General features: G+C 33.8%; 1 protein-coding gene across 1 annotated transcript; it reads right to left on the bottom strand.

Moving 5' to 3' along the window:
* Window positions 1-814: 814 nt before the first annotated feature.
* Window positions 815-5,404, bottom strand: LOC127107560 (protein XAP5 CIRCADIAN TIMEKEEPER). Its single transcript, XM_051044849.1, has 11 exons — window positions 5,279-5,404; window positions 3,689-3,905; window positions 3,531-3,596; window positions 3,133-3,401; window positions 2,944-3,020; window positions 2,685-2,746; window positions 2,444-2,575; window positions 2,267-2,320; window positions 1,518-1,583; window positions 1,279-1,353; window positions 815-1,161 (listed from the first exon to the last, which is right to left on the bottom strand). The coding sequence occupies exons 2-11, from the start codon at window positions 3,857-3,859 to the stop codon at window positions 1,111-1,113; spliced, it is 1,023 nt and encodes a 340-aa protein (XP_050900806.1). The 5' UTR covers window positions 3,860-3,905; window positions 5,279-5,404; the 3' UTR covers window positions 815-1,110.
* Between the last annotated feature and the right edge of the window lie 10,869 nt (window positions 5,405-16,273).

Genomic DNA, 16,273 nt, shown 5'->3' with positions numbered 1-16,273 from the left:
GTATAAAAGTGAGAAAGAGTAAAGTATCAAAACTAGCACACACGCGATTACAATCTTTAACCACTTTTTTGCGAAGGTTCTTATCTTTGATTCCACGCATGGAGTTTTGTGCGATTCATCAACTAGAACATAGTAAGAACAAATGTCTCAATCTATGAGCAACATCTGCATCATAATCTTTTTTGTAACCTTGGATTTTTATATATCATTAACTGATGTCATCTCTTCCAAACATCATTTCTCTATAAATCTCTCAATACTTCTAATTTTTTACCAACAAACCAACTCCCTCTTCAGTTGATCGAAACTACAGATGTTCTAGAAGAACATCAACATCAGAGGTTTGCCTCTCAAATAAATCACTTTTCCATAACGACAAACATCAAACATGTTTGCAATATGACAAAATGAGATGTGAAAAAATGATTCACACAACACCTCTATTTATAACAAAAAAAATTATACATTACACTGAGACGCCAAACCAATTGGCTCATCCTCTTCCAAATAACACTTGGACGCCAATTGAATTGGCAGCACCATGTGCTGTAGCCAATCCAATTGGCACCTCTACTTAAAATTTAAGAGTAGGCGCCAATTGATCTGACGCCTATGCCTTACGTAATTTTTTTTTGAAACTGGGATAATTTGAGATTTTTTTTTGAAAACAGGGTTATTTTAGAATTAAAAAAAAAGGGTATTTGAATAAAAATTTCACAACACAACTATACTTTTTGTTTATCCATCCATTGCCAACAAAAAAAAAAAGGTTTTGTCATCACTCTTTGTAATATATAAAATATAAGAAAAAGTCTAAAGCCAAAAAATCATCCCTCAAACTTTAGATTACATAAAAAAAAAGTCTGCATATTTTAGATGCCCAGCCAGTCTCTCAGATTTCCAATGTAATGTAAAAAAAATCTGACTAATTGTCCAAGTTTCTACAACAATAAATTATAGCAAAAAAGATAAAAACACTGGAATTGCTATAAATCTGACTAATTGAACCAGCACTATCAAGGTGAGATTTGAGGCGTAATCAGCTCAACTGAAGATCAGATTAAAACTCAGAAGCAGCAAATCCAAATAAAGTTATTTGGAAGCCAAAGTTTAATCCCCATGGATGGTGTATCGTTCCCACTTCTTTGTTGGATCATATATCTGCAATAGACAGCGAAAACAATTGTAAACGGAATCATAAACTGCTACTACTGCTACTACATGTAACAAGCAGTCAAAGCTGAGCATATTAAAGAGAGGAAGAGAGAAACAAAGTACCTCCCATCTTGAAGCGGGAAATATATGCTTGTTCTTCTCATACCAGTGCCTTTCTACAACTTTTCCAGCATGAGACTGTTGGGTGAGATACGAATTAATGATTAGGATGACCAAGAGCAAAAAGATAAAAAACAAGTGTACTAAAACACGCAGGGACAAACATGTGTCAGTCTAGTTTTCACTATCTTGTAAACTTGAATTTCAAATAAGTGATCGCAATGACTGAGTAGGAAATGTACCTCGTCCTTCTCTATAGTGGCATCAGCAATTGTCCGGACATCCTCATGCACATCAAAATGAAAAAGCTGTATAGATATATGAAAATTTAATAAGGTTAATTCACTGGAAATCATTAAAGGATAATCAGCAAACATTTCCAAGTTAATGACATAATGTGAACGACATTTATGTCTCAGAGATACTGCAGTAGAGATGGAATGCAATGTTTTAGCAGTAGCCATATAAAACTTAGTAAGTTAAAGACACTTCTACAGAATGCCGATGAATACCAGCTGGTCAAAAGAACTGAATTCTCTCATGTAAACCATGGAGAATTGATTCATTACTGCAATGAATTATCATTCAACTATTCCTCCCTTTTACACAGGACAAATCTTAGCTCTATATTGCACCTTCTACTAATTAATATATGATTTGTCACAACTCTCCTATTCCTTCAATCATTATCACGTGTTTACAGTTTTCAATCGTGCGTAATGTACAAAGAAATTAACCCTAACAGCAAAAACTACAAAAACATCTTTCTACTATTTTCTTTTCTCAACTTAAGAGCCATCTAAAGGAGAAGAACTAGGATTTTTTGTTTTCTAGCAACAAAAAAAATTGTTAATTAAGGTTTAGAGTTATATATGTTTTGAAAAGGAATAAAATACATGTGAATGTAATGTTCTCAGAAAATTTTGGATGCACAACTTCGGAAATAAAATAAACACAACAAATTCAAGAAAAAAGAATAAAAGAAACATACCGGTCCACTTTTTCCCCTCGCTTTGTTCACAATTAGTTCATAGAAGCTGTGTTGCTGTAATATGCACGGAAACAGGTATGAAAACATATATGATTGAATTAAAAAATTGGGCACATGTCCACACACAAAGATGCACGTAGATTTGCTAAAAATTTAAAACAAATTTAGTCTTCGTACATGAGGAATGATGAGGTCTTCTTTCACATAAAGCAGATTTTCAACCGAGGTTGTTCGAATCTCTCGGAATTCAGGCGCAAGTTGCTGTTGAATTGCTCGAAGAAACTCCCCGATGGTGTCACCCTTGCGTACCTGAATTACAAAATGATAAATACACCAGGATGTAATATTATATAGCAAATCAGCAAAAAGATACTTATTTAGGACTTAAAAGTAAGTTGAAACACATGCCTTCACTTACCTGGATGACACGCCTATGGCCAGTTCCATCCCAATAACTGTATGTGATTTGAAGAGGCTCGTCTGAAACCCAGGAACAATATATTCATGAATAAACAAGAGTTAGGAGGCAATTAAGCATGTAGAAGAAAATAAGCAATTACACTTATCTTCTTCCCTAAGCAAGCATATTCCACAAGCTATGCTTTTCAACCATTTATCCTTTTTTTGAAAAAAAATTAGAACTACCATTATAATAAAACAACAGTATGCAGACTTACTTCGAATTTGGTCCTGCTCACGGAGCCACTGTTTGCGCAGTCTTTCGCGTTCAGCTTGCTCCTCAGCCTCTCGCTCACTGAACAAAATGCTCAGCACTCCTATGCCCAAACGTTAGAGAAACAAACAAAGCAACAAATAAAGGAAAAATGGGAATGTATTGAAGATAGAAGAGAGAGAGGGTGGCGCACCTGTCAGGTAGAAAGCTAGTTTCGACGGTGGGGTCTTTACCAAGCTTACCACACCGTACTCCTCCATTTGTTTCTATATTATTACTTTGATGTGTCTCCTCCTCTTCCTGAGCATCATTGTCAATAATATCTTCGGAAAATGATAGTCTCGAATTTCCCTTGATCTTCCTCTTTTTGCGTTTTTGTAATTGAAGCTCCTCCTCCTCTTGTAGTTGCTTCTGAAGCTTCTCCTTCTCTTCCTCCTCTATTTTACTTTGAATATTAACCCTCTGAATATTCAAATTCAAAATTCTCATTAGTATGAACATATGAATGAATTGAATGGGGCAATAATAATAATAATAATAATAATAATAATAATAATAATAATAATAACAATAATAATAATAATTAGATACCTTCTCCACATACTGTTCACGGGTGACAAGACCAACAGTTTCTTTCTTAAAAGCAGTTTCAAGAATCTGAAATGGTGACATCGAAGGGGGATTAGTTAGTTAGTTATAGTAATAAAGAAAATTGAAAGAAGAAAAAGTAAAAGAAAGTGGTATGAAACCTCAGAAGTGCTGGAGCCAAATTGGAGGAGACCGGGTTGGCCATTGGAGGTGGCAGATTTGGTTTTCAGCTCTTGGATTTTACGACGTTCAGCTTCTCTCTGTTTCTCTAGCCGTCGGATCCGAACTGCATCTTGGGCAGTGCCCACGTATCCATCTCCCATACCCGACATCTCTCTCTCTTTTTCTCTTCAGATAAAAAATTATGGAACCTGCTGTCTGTGATTGTGAAGAAAGGGATTATGAGTATTTCAGCTGGGAATGGACTTGCCCACCCCATTCAACATTAGCCCACATGGGTCTGGGCCAAAAAGCCCAAGTGTATTTGAATTTAAGACCAGACACATAGAGTAGATATCTGAATGCTTTGCTTCAATTGAGTTTAGTTTTTTAGTGTGTGTAGCAGATTAGGGGATTTAACTTAATTTTGAGATTTTCTACTTTTCTCCTTCCAATAACTGTTTAGATTTGATAAATTTAAGAAATGGGAATAAAAAATTTCAATATGTAGTTTGAGGTTTCTGATTTAGTTCCAACAATCACTAAATTGCATAATTTACTTAACATCATTATAAATTTCATATTTTACAATAATAAAACTACCAAATTGTGTAAAAGAACCCTAAGAAAAAAGAATACAAACCACAAGACACAGAGTTGAAGTTTTGTTTGACTAGCCTGGTTACATTCATTTGCTCCATTCCATAAGCTTAGTAACATATACATTGTATAAACCCTTAAAACTTTCAAAGTAATACACACATTTTTGTCTTACATAAACACCGGTTGTTCTTTAGCCACAGCCTCTAAACTCTCTAGGAATATGAAATCACAGAGGATTTAAGCCAAACCTCTTGTAAATTGTAATAATATACTCACTCCTTCACCAATAACTCACCGCTCACTCTTCCTACTTGTACAGATTTCAACTAATAGCTGATTTCTATATTTTCTATTGAAGCCCAATGCTCCATACCCCATCAAATGAAAACATTAGTATCCCAAAAGAAATTTATAGTAAACATTGTATCAAGAGATGGAACTAAAAATCTAATTTTTATATTGACCTACTGATTTCTAATATCCTTGTTTGTAACTTCAATGATCCATACATTTGCAAACCCCCTCAAATGAAAACAAGACTAGTACCCCGATGGAAATTTATAGGAAACACCAGATTAAGAGATGGAACTAAAAGTATAATCTCTATGCCGACCTTTCAGATGGGATATATTCCTTAAAAATAGGGAAACATTCATATTTGACCAAGAATACATAACCCTAATTACTAAGAATTCCAACGTGAATAAAGAGAAAAAAACTCAATTCAAACAAAAAGAAGAATTGAAAAACTTCAACAATTAATTAGCGTATATACATAACAAAATTCATGCTGCATCTTCGTTGTATGAACCAACAAGATAAGAATCAGCTATAACCAGGAAAAATATGCATAAAGCTTAATCATACCACAGTACTAACAATTACGTAAAGTTCATTACAACCTATAAAATTTTGAACTCTTAAAACCCTAATCCAGCACCAAAAACGAGGAAAAATCGCATGAAAAAAAATCGGGAATCGATGATTACCTGAGTTGAAGAGCGACGAGGGAGAAGACGAGAGGCACAGCGCTGAGTTGCGAGCGAGAGAAGAAATGTCGCGAGCGTGTTATGGAGCATACGGTAAGTAAAAAACCCAAATTCACAAAATCAGCCCATTATATTCATACCCCTATTATACTTCTATACCCCATTGTTTAACTTCCCAAAATACCCTTTACAAATAAATTTTTATTTTATTTTTTTACTGTCATAATGTTTTTTATTTTGTCCCTTTTAATCCAGCTTATAGATTTACATATATTAAAATCATTAGACATCAAAAATAAATCTCCATTTTCTTTCATATTTTTCATCCAAGAGTATATTCTAGTTGTAGATCCACGTTAGAAAACCATCCACATATAATAAATTAGTATATCTATATTACTTTCAATTAAATGGAGGGTAAAAGTTATTATTATTATTTATATTATTATTATTATTATTATTAAACAAATAAATTAAATATAAATGTAAATAAAATAAAAAATTAAGACAATTTTAAGAGATGTCGCTAAAAAGAAACTTATAATACTATTTGTTGTGTACATGTGTGAGTTGAAAGTCTCACATTGTTTAGAAAATTGGAGGTTGAACACTTTATAAGTGAGAGAATCCATACACTTATCACCTTAAGATTTTGGATGAATATGTGATGTCTCTCTCACTTGACCAAATGTGGATGCTCCTCATGATAATCCAACAAGTGGTATCAGAGTCGATGGTTCAATTAAGGGACGGACTCCTATATGGAAAGTTTTCCTGACAATATGGTGGTCAGACGACATGTTCTGTTGTAGTGTCTGCAACGGTGGTACAAGTGTATGTGGATTAAAGAGCTTATGCTTAAGAAATAACGTATATGATGGACTCACACTTAAGGGGGAGATTGTTGTATACAAGTGTGAGTTGGAAGTCTCACATTGCTTAGAAAAGTGAAAGTTGATCACTTTATAAGTGAGATGATCCATACACCTATCACCTTAAGGTTTTTGGTGAATATGTGGTGTCTCTCTCACTTGTGTGTTGTTTTTGATCCAATGTAGATGTTCCTCATGATGACCCATCACTATTTAAATAAAGACATAGTCTTTTAAGAATGGAAGTATTTTCTTTATCTCACATTGTGTTTAGAATATGTTTGATTTAGAAAAGAAATTATGAAAAAAAGAAATAGATAAGAGAGTGTAAGAGGGGAGAAAAAGTGAAAAATAAAATATATTTGAGATATTGATTGGTTTAATAGAAAAAATAATATAAAATAGAGAAGAGAGAATCATATTTTTAAAAGTACTATAATACTTTTATAATAAATAAGATTTTCAATTAATTTAATTTAATTTAAATTCAATTCATTAATACATTTTTTTATTATAAAATATTCATTTTCTCTCTCTCTCTCTCTCCCTCCCTCCCTGTATGTGTGTGTGAACCATTATGACCTAAAAACCTAATACATCTAATCAAAGTATTTTTTCAAGACTGCATGCTCATTTTTCCTATTCCCAAGCTTCCTCTTATTCCCTTCATCTTCCTTATTATCTTCTCACCTTCCTCCTTCTACATAATCTTTTCATCTTTCCCTTTATTCAAACATTTTCCTTCCTATAACTTCTTTGCAAAATGACTTCCTCGTCTCCCATCAACATTCAAGTAGTCTTATGTGATGACCATCTAATAACTATTACTCCTCCATCTCCATAAAAGTAAATTAGAAATCCCTCAAATTAACATCTATGCAACCTCTTCCAACTGAACCAAGAGCTAGGAAAACCAAACCTAAATCAACAATGATATGACCCAATCTTCCCTCTTAATCAAGAAGATCAACTAGAGTTAAAACCACAAAAAAAACTATGAAATGTTCATCACATATTTCCCTTAATTCTAAATCTGAATTGTCCCTTTCATATATATCTAATGCTTTTGTATCCAACTCGTTTTAAAACATTGATTCTCCATGTGAACACGCCGCTAACATCATTATTATTAACCCTAAGATAAAAGAGTCTTTCAACAAAAATGGTGCTCTATTAGTGTGTTTTCCAGCAAACCAGTTATGGATCTATGTACTTGTAGGTATAATGACTACATCAATTAGTTGAACTATATGGTTTTGATAATGATAACATTATGAAGTGAATTACTAATTTGAAGTGATGATCAAGATGTTATGTTTGGGAGATCAAGTTGTCATATTAGATCTCTTTAAGAAAACACCTAATGTAAAGCGGGGTCTCAGTCAAGCAATCTATCTAATGATGGTATCTATCAAGAAGTCTTATCAAGCATCAACAGGTAGAATAAGTCAAGTCCTAAATGAACATTTGAATCATTGGTGTGTCAAGAAAGGGATCTTGAATCTTCAAAGTTATGACATAGAGGATGTATGAAAGCTCGTCTGATCTGTGTCTGCGTGATCAAAGTCTTGTAAAAGATATTAGAGTAGTTTCTAAACTACTAAAGCAATGTACACACTTATCTAAAAGTATTTTAACGTTTCTATTTGATAAAAATCCTTACAACCCTTATAGGAACCATCAAGGGGCTTGAGGAACTGATAAAAGGTGTTCCTAAATATTTAAGAGGCTTATATACAATTCCTAATCGATTAAGGCTCTTAGCCAATCGATTAGAGTAATGTTTAAAGCTTCCTAATTGATTATGAGCACTCTTAATCAATTAGGACACTAGTCGTTGTATGGTTTCTATCATAACCCAATTTTGTCCGAGCATTTCAAACTTTCATGCATCCAACTTCATTTTGTTTTTCTTAGAATAAAATTTTGGTTTTACAAACATACCGGTTGAATCGATTCTCAATCACACATAACGGGCATAAAATTTTGAGTTCGGACCTGTAGCTAACTGTTTTGTTGATTTACGATTCGTGTAGTTTAACCTGACATGCTCGTTTAATTTTTTCGATCATGTTTACATTCGCATTTTGATCAGCCTGAGCCTTTTCAACCGGACACTTTTTACTGTAAAATTTGATTGTTATCTATCTATTTTACGAAAGTATATTTCACGTAGATTATTTCAATGCATTCATTTTACTTTTTCGCGTATTTTCGCACCCAATTTGTATTCATTTTAATTCCTTTTATTTTTGTTATGTTTTACCAAAATGTCAAGGAAAAATAATGAATAAAGCAATTAATTTTTTTTATTTTGTTTTTATTGAAAAATATATATTTGATTTTTGTTTGTTAAAATTTAAACTAATTTTATTATTCAAGAGATTTAAAGGGACATTTTTTGAATTAAAACTAGGAAACCCTAAACACATATTATATATGCTAACTATAATGCAATTGGCCAATGAGATCACTCTCACCTATCAGTCGCGCTCCAATTACCAATCTAATCAGCCTCTCATCTCTAATATTTTTCCCACTTCAAAACGAAAAAAGCTTCAGTTACTAAAGATTTTAATTCATTCATAAGTATTGTGCATCAGATTTCTCCACTCACAATCATCCAACGCATACACATCTCACATTAACAAAAAGCTCACCAGTCTTCTGCCTTCTTCACTCCATATTCCCTACTTTCAATCACCAAACAACATTGCACTGCATACCAATCAGAAAACAACACCACACCATAACCCGTCATGAATTACACAAAACCACCGTACGAAACTCTTCCCCTCCGGCCACCGTGTTTCATCCAACAACCATGGCTATGAAATTTTCCCTCCATACACACTATCCATGCCATCCAAACTGACCATAAAACCACAACATAAACAACCTTACACACCATAACATAACCATTAAACCATTCAAACAAACCCCACCACTTTCCCTACACGACAAAAAACAACACTAGAACCACCACAACTCTTCCACCAACAATACAAAACCATGATTGCACCAGCTTATCACTTCTCACTCTCCATCATCATAAACAATTCACTCTCTCTAGTATCCTACGCGTAACAACCCTCCAAACCTCCCTTCTAAATGTGGCACGCAACACCCTCACGAAACAAGCCTCTGATCCAGTTTCCGGAGCATCACTGAACTCAAACTCAACTCAGTTGTTGTTCACAACTTTTGATAACATTTCGGTTCGAACGTGTTATCACTTTGCATATTATATTATTTTTTGTGTTGTGTACGTGCTGCTATGATTTTATACGTTCGAATTTTATGTATTCTATTTGAACTTCCTGTTTGTACAATGTTGTTTGAGTTGGATTTATTTCTTGTATTGATTCATTTAACTTTGGGTTGCTGCTTTTGTTTGTACGGGTTTCACCATGTAAGTTTATAGTTTGGAGTTGTAAGTTGGATATTTTAAATACTGCAGAAGCGTTACTCTATTTGTTTTTGTTGTGTTACGATGTCGAGAGTTCAAACTCGGTTTCGCTCTTGAATACATATTGAGCGCATATATCGGTTGTGTGAAACTGCTTTTGATTATGTATTGATGGTGAAATGTTGTAAGTACTATTAATACTGCGATGCTGGATTTGTATTGTATCGCGCATTTTATGTATTTTTCTATTCGATTGCGATGATTGCGTTGTGCGTTAGCAACATTGTTGGATTTTCTTGTAATTACATGCGACATGTGCAATTTGTTGTCATTACATTGCTTACATGATTTATTTATATCTTGCACAATCCATTGTGTTACGACATGCCTTTGCGTATGTTAAAGTTTCATTTCATTATGATCTCGTTTATTCGTGTTATGATCTGTTGCATTTCGATTTATTTGCCATGACCGTGCTTATGCGTTAGCAACTTGTGGTTTGATTTGTATTGAGATACAACGATTCAATGTCATTACATTTAAATGGAATTTACACTCTACTTTAGTTTGCATCACACGTCTTCGCGTTACGTGACATCGATTCGCGTCCCCGTGTTATGATATCTTGATCCGTGCACTTTAGTTTTCTTTATCCTCTTCTATTTGATTATGATGAATGTGTGATGTAATTATTTTGTATGTGTTTCTATCCTATTATTCCGTTACATTTGTTTATATCCAATTTGCGATTCATTTTTGTTTGTGGAGTTAAGTTACGCCTCGCACTAGAGTTTGCATCCTCACGTTAGAACTTGCGCCATTTGCGATGAAATTCACAACCTCATTAGGATTCTCACCTTTCATTTTTTCTCGAAACCATTTTCAAAACAATTTCAAAATCATTTCCTAATTTGTTTCGCAACGCAAATCAAAACCCTTGATCCAACATCACGTGGTAAGTTTTCAAAACTCATTTCTTTCGATTAATTTTGAGTTAACATAAATCAAACCTCAATCCTTATCGAGTGCACTTACTTAATCAATTAAATTCCTTTTATCTTATTTTCAGAAATGAATCGGATGAAAAAGGACTAATTAGGTGTATACCTCTTTTTTCCACGAGTGTTTGGACATTGTTGTAGAGCTCATTGTTCGAATACTCGTCTTCCGCATTAAAACACAATAATTAACTGAATTTTTAGTTGGTTCTTATATATAAGAAAAAGGATTGATTTGGTGTATACATTCTCCTTCCCCGATTATTTGGACACTGGCTGTAGAGTTCAATGTGCAAATAATCATCTTATGTTAAAGAACCTTAACTTAATTCGCCACACATTTTTCACAATAAATTAGAAGAAAAAGGATTGATTGGGTGTAGACATTCTCCTTCCCCGAGTGTTTGGACACTGTTGCAGATCTCATTGTACGAATTCCCGTCTTCCATCTAAAAAACTTTCAACACATCAAACCTATTTTCTCGCCCCTATGTGATCTAAAACCTTTTCAAAAAGAACATTATTTAGTTCGTTCTACCGCAATACAAGCAAACATTTTACCCTGAAATCGCAAGCACAAGCAACGATTAACCGCTAGAGCATGATCTAAATGGGCGTTCAATAAAATCTACCAACCAACACGTAGTTTGCTATGAAGAACTACATAACTTTAAATTCCTCATTGTACCTGAGGATACATAGGAGCGAGAGCCTCAATCTCGTCAAGCACCCTAATAAAAACATTTTGCGACCTTTTTCCTTTTCCTTTTCAATCTTTTATCACTCGAAGAAAAAAATTGACACGCGTTAACATTTAATCGCAAATTTAACTAAATGGTTCACGTTGAGTACAACGATGGTGCGGGGTGCTCATACTTCCCATTTGCATAATCGACTCCCGAATCCTAATTTGTTTGCAACAATAATTTTTTTCTTTTAAGGGTTTTATCAATATTTTCCCTTTCCTCTTTTGGAATAAATAAAGTTTGGTTGCAACTTTGTTCAATCATTTCCACGAGCGCGTGAACGCTCGTGAGGTCATATTTTTCAAGATGCTATAGTTTCCTTTTGGGGAATTAGGGTTGCCATTTTTGCAAATGACTCAATCAATTAGGTGATATGCATAGTCGATTATGAGCATTAAAAAATCCATGGATGGTTTTCCTTTTTGAGTCAGATTTCTCTGTTAGAACAAGATTGCGTTCTACATCTATACCTTGAGTTTTATTGATAACAACTTTGGTATCCTAATGGTTTGTTATTGTGTAGCTTTAACATATAGTTCCAATTTTGAGTATGTGACGTGCAACGTCATCAGTTTCTGAATAATGAGTTCTGATTCTGCCTATGCGCTAGTTATAAGAAGTTTTGAAAGATGTCCAATGTTGCTGCTGCAATGATCTTTCTGATTCTGTATTGATTCACTCCTGAGAAGCTTATGAGGGGACGATATGTTGATGCTGCAACATTCTCTCAGTTCGTGCTTCTGGACGTGACTCTGATCACCAAAGCTTCTGAAGAATGGCAAGCTTCTAAAATTGTGTTACGTAGCTGAAGATTATGAAGATCTCAAGCCATACGATTGAGGTTATCAAGGTTCTGACTGTAGATTATGAAGACACTGAAGATTCTGAAGTTTCTAAATCCAACTCTATGTTTCTTCATTTCATGCTTCATCAAATTTCATCAGAAGCCAATGAAATTGAAGATAAGATCAAATGGGAACATGATCAAATAGTACATAGTACAAATCGAATATCCTTTCCACTACCTGATTTCGTGGGCAAGAACAGTACTATACATCACACATGTCATTGATTTTGTGGGTGAAGAACAGTATGCAATATCATTCCTTTCACTATCCAACAGTAGACAACCGCTTTATGAGCTTTCCCTATTTCCCCTCCAATGGTCTTCTTCTTATGCTATATAAGTGAGACTTGGAGACTTGAAGAAAATGCTGATGATACAACATTTTGACAAGTCTATTTCTTTGTGAAAAGCTATCATTCTTTTGCACACAATTTTTATTTAAGTGTTTGTTTATCATTTGTATAACATGTTCTTGTATAGAAGCAACTTGTAACACACAAAATATTATTCAAACTGTTTGTTTGATTCCTTAAGGAGGTTATCCTTGAGAAGACAAATAAGGTTATTCTTTGTGAGTCCTTAAGGAGACCAGGGTATAGTCGGATCTTTGAGAAGACAAAGAAGGTTATTCTTTGTGATTATTGTAATATGTTGATTATAGTGGATTAAGTCATTGCGTATAAGACAAAATCACCTTGACAGGTGGACTGTAGTAGCTTTGAGTTTCAAGCGAACCAGGATAAAAATACTTGTGTTTTTATCTCATTTTCATTAACTTGTTAAGTGGTGTTCTTGAGTTGGAAAAAACTTTTGTTTTATAAAACCCAATTCAAACCCCCATTTTCTTATGTTTTTCACACCTTCATTCTCTTCTATATATAGAGCACTTTCCCCACTCTCAAATCACACTACAAAACATGCTTTAACACTCTTTCTCACTTTCTACTCCTTTTCTTCTCATTTCTCTCATCTCACTAAAATTGCCTTAGTGCTTTATGAGTGAAATATATTAGTGAGGTTTTTCGTTATGTAGTCGGTGTAGGGGAAATATTATAATTTACGCAAGAGATTTTTCTCTTGTAGAATTTATTTTGTAACAAACTTGTTTGGTTTGTGAGCTTAGCCAGTAAAAGCTCACATTTGGTTTGAGAGATTATCCATTAAATTCTCCATTTCGTTTGTGAGCTCACCCAATATAAAAGCTCTCATTGGTTTATAAGATTTATGTTAAAAACTATATTTGGTTTGTGAACTTAGCCAGTATAAAAGCTCTTATTTGTTTATGAGATTGACCGTTAAAATCTCTATTTGGTTTGTGAGTTGCGCTTGGTATAAAAACTCTTATTTGGTTCATGATCATCCTGGTACAAAATCTAGTGTTTAGTTTGGAGGATATTTAGTGTTAAACTCCAAGTTTGTTTGTATCTACCATATTATGCATTAAAAACCTCTCCATCTTGGGTATATAATACTCAATTTTATGAAAAATATTGCTCTTGTAACTCGTAGTGCACCCCATGGAATGATTCTAACTCATATCTTCAATTCATCTTGTAACAAAACTGAATGTTAAATACCAAAACATTGTACACAAATCTAGGCTAGGTCGAGTGAGAATTCCTGTCACAAAAAAAGATACTCCAAAATGAAAGAAAACTTCTAGATCCATAACACCCTCTAAAAAAATTCAAAACTTAGGCTTTCTTACCCTCTCCAAAAAAACGTCACTCCTAGTGAGAATCCCTCAGATAAAAAATTCCCCTATGAGGATACATCTAAGCTTAGTGAGATATCACAAAACCCTATTAAGGATTCACTTACTCATGTAGAAAACACATTCTCTCATGTATATGTTTCATCTGTACCTTTTGAGGATTCAAACATTCTCACTAAGGATACACTCACTTTCAAAATCAATGCTTCCACTTTTTGTACTCCTACGGCATACCACTCCTGATCAAATCTTTTTTCCTTCCAACAAACTACAACACTAAAATTTGGATATTCATTTCTTCAAGTCCATTTTCCTTTCTCTCATTCCCAAAGAATGCTGAAAGTAGTTTTAATGCTGCTATAAGTGCATTTTTGTCTCCACCGGTCTTTGATCAATCTCCACCATGTTTTCAAACCAATGCCTCCAGCTCTAGCATGCCTCAACCAGAAACATTTGGTTACCTAAGCTTATTTGATTTTAAGACTCTTGACATCAATGTCGCTCCTCCCCATTCTGATTTGAATCTCAAGTATTCAAAGCATTCTTGTAACAACAATGAGGTCCTTTTGTGTAGCGTAGCAGCAATTCAGCAAACCATCATAAGTTTTAGACAACAAAACCATGTTCTAACCAAGTGGGTCTCTTATGAAATCATTCATGCAATATGTCCTCAACTCTCTCCTTCAGTATTTTCTGAGCCTAAATTTCCAATGTTGCCTCTCTCATCTGGTTCATCCTCTAATGATAAAGCTTCGCCAAAACATGGTTGTTGCTTGTTCTATTTTAGGTCCTTTTCTTTTTATGTCTGCCAAAAGGGGATAGATTATTTTGTTTTAAATATGCCTTTATTATCTTGTCTTTATTTTTGTCTATTGGATAAAGGACTTTTTGTGCCAAAATTTGATGATAAGTGTGGAACCATATTTTCCAGGACATTTAAGAAGTGATCAAAGTTGAAAGATTATTATCACGGTTTGCTTTTGATGATGACAATTTGGATGACAACTTGGTTTCAATGACGACAACTTGTGAAAATATGATGACACTCTGTCATTGCATATATTTAGTCGAAGAATCAAAGTAAAACAAGTGAAAGTCATGCAAATATGAAGAAGAATGAGGGAAAATAGTTAAGTGTGCAAATTATGGACTTAGTGAAAATTTGAGTGAAAAAGGAGCAAAAAAAGGTGTAGCTTCAGAAATAATTACATCCACCATCACGCAACATCACCCACACGATAGGGCATTTAAAGTTGCATTGTGCGCGTGATGCAGGTTATCACGCGCGAGATGGTCACTTTTTTGGGTTTTTTTCTGACGCGTTCTGGTCCATTATAACGCCTTTAAAAGAGGATTTTCTGCACTTTCACAAGGGTTACAAAAATTGGAGATTGAAGTACGATTTTGTGGGAACAAGTAGAGATTCTTATAGCATTTGGATCCATTGGAGACCATCATTTCAAAGGACTTCTTATGTTATCTTTATCTATCAATTGTGGTATTGTTAATTGCACTATGAGTAACTAAGCTCCTCTAGGTTAGGTTGTGTTATGATGAACCTATTTTTATATTGTTTGATTCTATATTGATTTGACCATTATATGAACCTATTGATCTATAATCTTATTTAATTGTTTTTTGTTCGTAATGCTTTTAATGTAAGATACTATTTTAATATGATTTTAGACACATATGGAATAATGACAATTAATTTATGTGTTGGACCTAAGAAAATTATTGTACTTATGATGGTTGAATAAGAATAAGAGATCCCGAATAGTGGCATAAAGAACTAACGTTCCATACCTCGTTTAACCTTACTTATGCGGATAAACTAGAGATAGAAAGCTCCAAGTAATGATTACTGAGTTATTTCGTGACGGATCAAATATAACCGTTTTATTAATTTATAATGGGATTATAGCACCAACGTTTTTACTCAATTATGATGCTCCATTAATGGAAACAGGTGACAATTCAAAATCAATGGTATGCATTATGTTTTTATTCTTATTTTCGTGCGCTAGCAATACGATACTTTCAATTTGTTGGGCATAATTTTTAATACGTTTCAATGACATAACTATTGCCAGGTCAGTAGGATGAAATAGAAATCTATATTATACCTTATACACTCTTTCATATTAAGGGCATTTATTTGTTGTGAAGTATTTTTACGCATTTTGATGATTTGCCAATTTCCATGCTTATTTGCTCACTAAGACTTTGTGAATGATTATTTTGACAATTATCCGATACCGTTTATATATTATCAAGTAACGTATTAGTAGTTATTTGAGTATTTATGAGTAAGAATTTGTCTTTGCTAAAGGCTGGTGAGGCCAGTAACGTAGGCAATACTAGCATTGAAAAGTCCATCAATATTGTTATATCTCAAGAGTGTATTGG

Source organism: Lathyrus oleraceus, chromosome 7 (assembly GCF_024323335.1).
Source record: "Lathyrus oleraceus cultivar Zhongwan6 chromosome 7, CAAS_Psat_ZW6_1.0, whole genome shotgun sequence".
NCBI classification, from domain to species: Eukaryota; Viridiplantae; Streptophyta; class Magnoliopsida; order Fabales; family Fabaceae; genus Lathyrus; species Lathyrus oleraceus.
This window is presented reverse-complemented; position numbering and strand designations above follow the sequence as displayed.

Bases quoted from the DNA above. Each gene is read 5' to 3' on its own strand.
- LOC127107560 (XM_051044849.1), bottom strand. From the start codon at position 3,859: ATGTCGGGTATGGGAGATGGATACGTGGGCACTGCCCAAGATGCAGTT. The intron at 3,402-3,530 runs GTATCTAATTAT...TTGAATATTCAG, and splicing joins GTGAACAGTATGTGGAGAAG to AGGGTTAATATTCAAAGTAA. The intron at 1,354-1,517 runs GTACATTTCCTA...CTCACCCAACAG, and splicing joins CCACTATAGAGAAGGACGAG to TCTCATGCTGGAAAAGTTGT.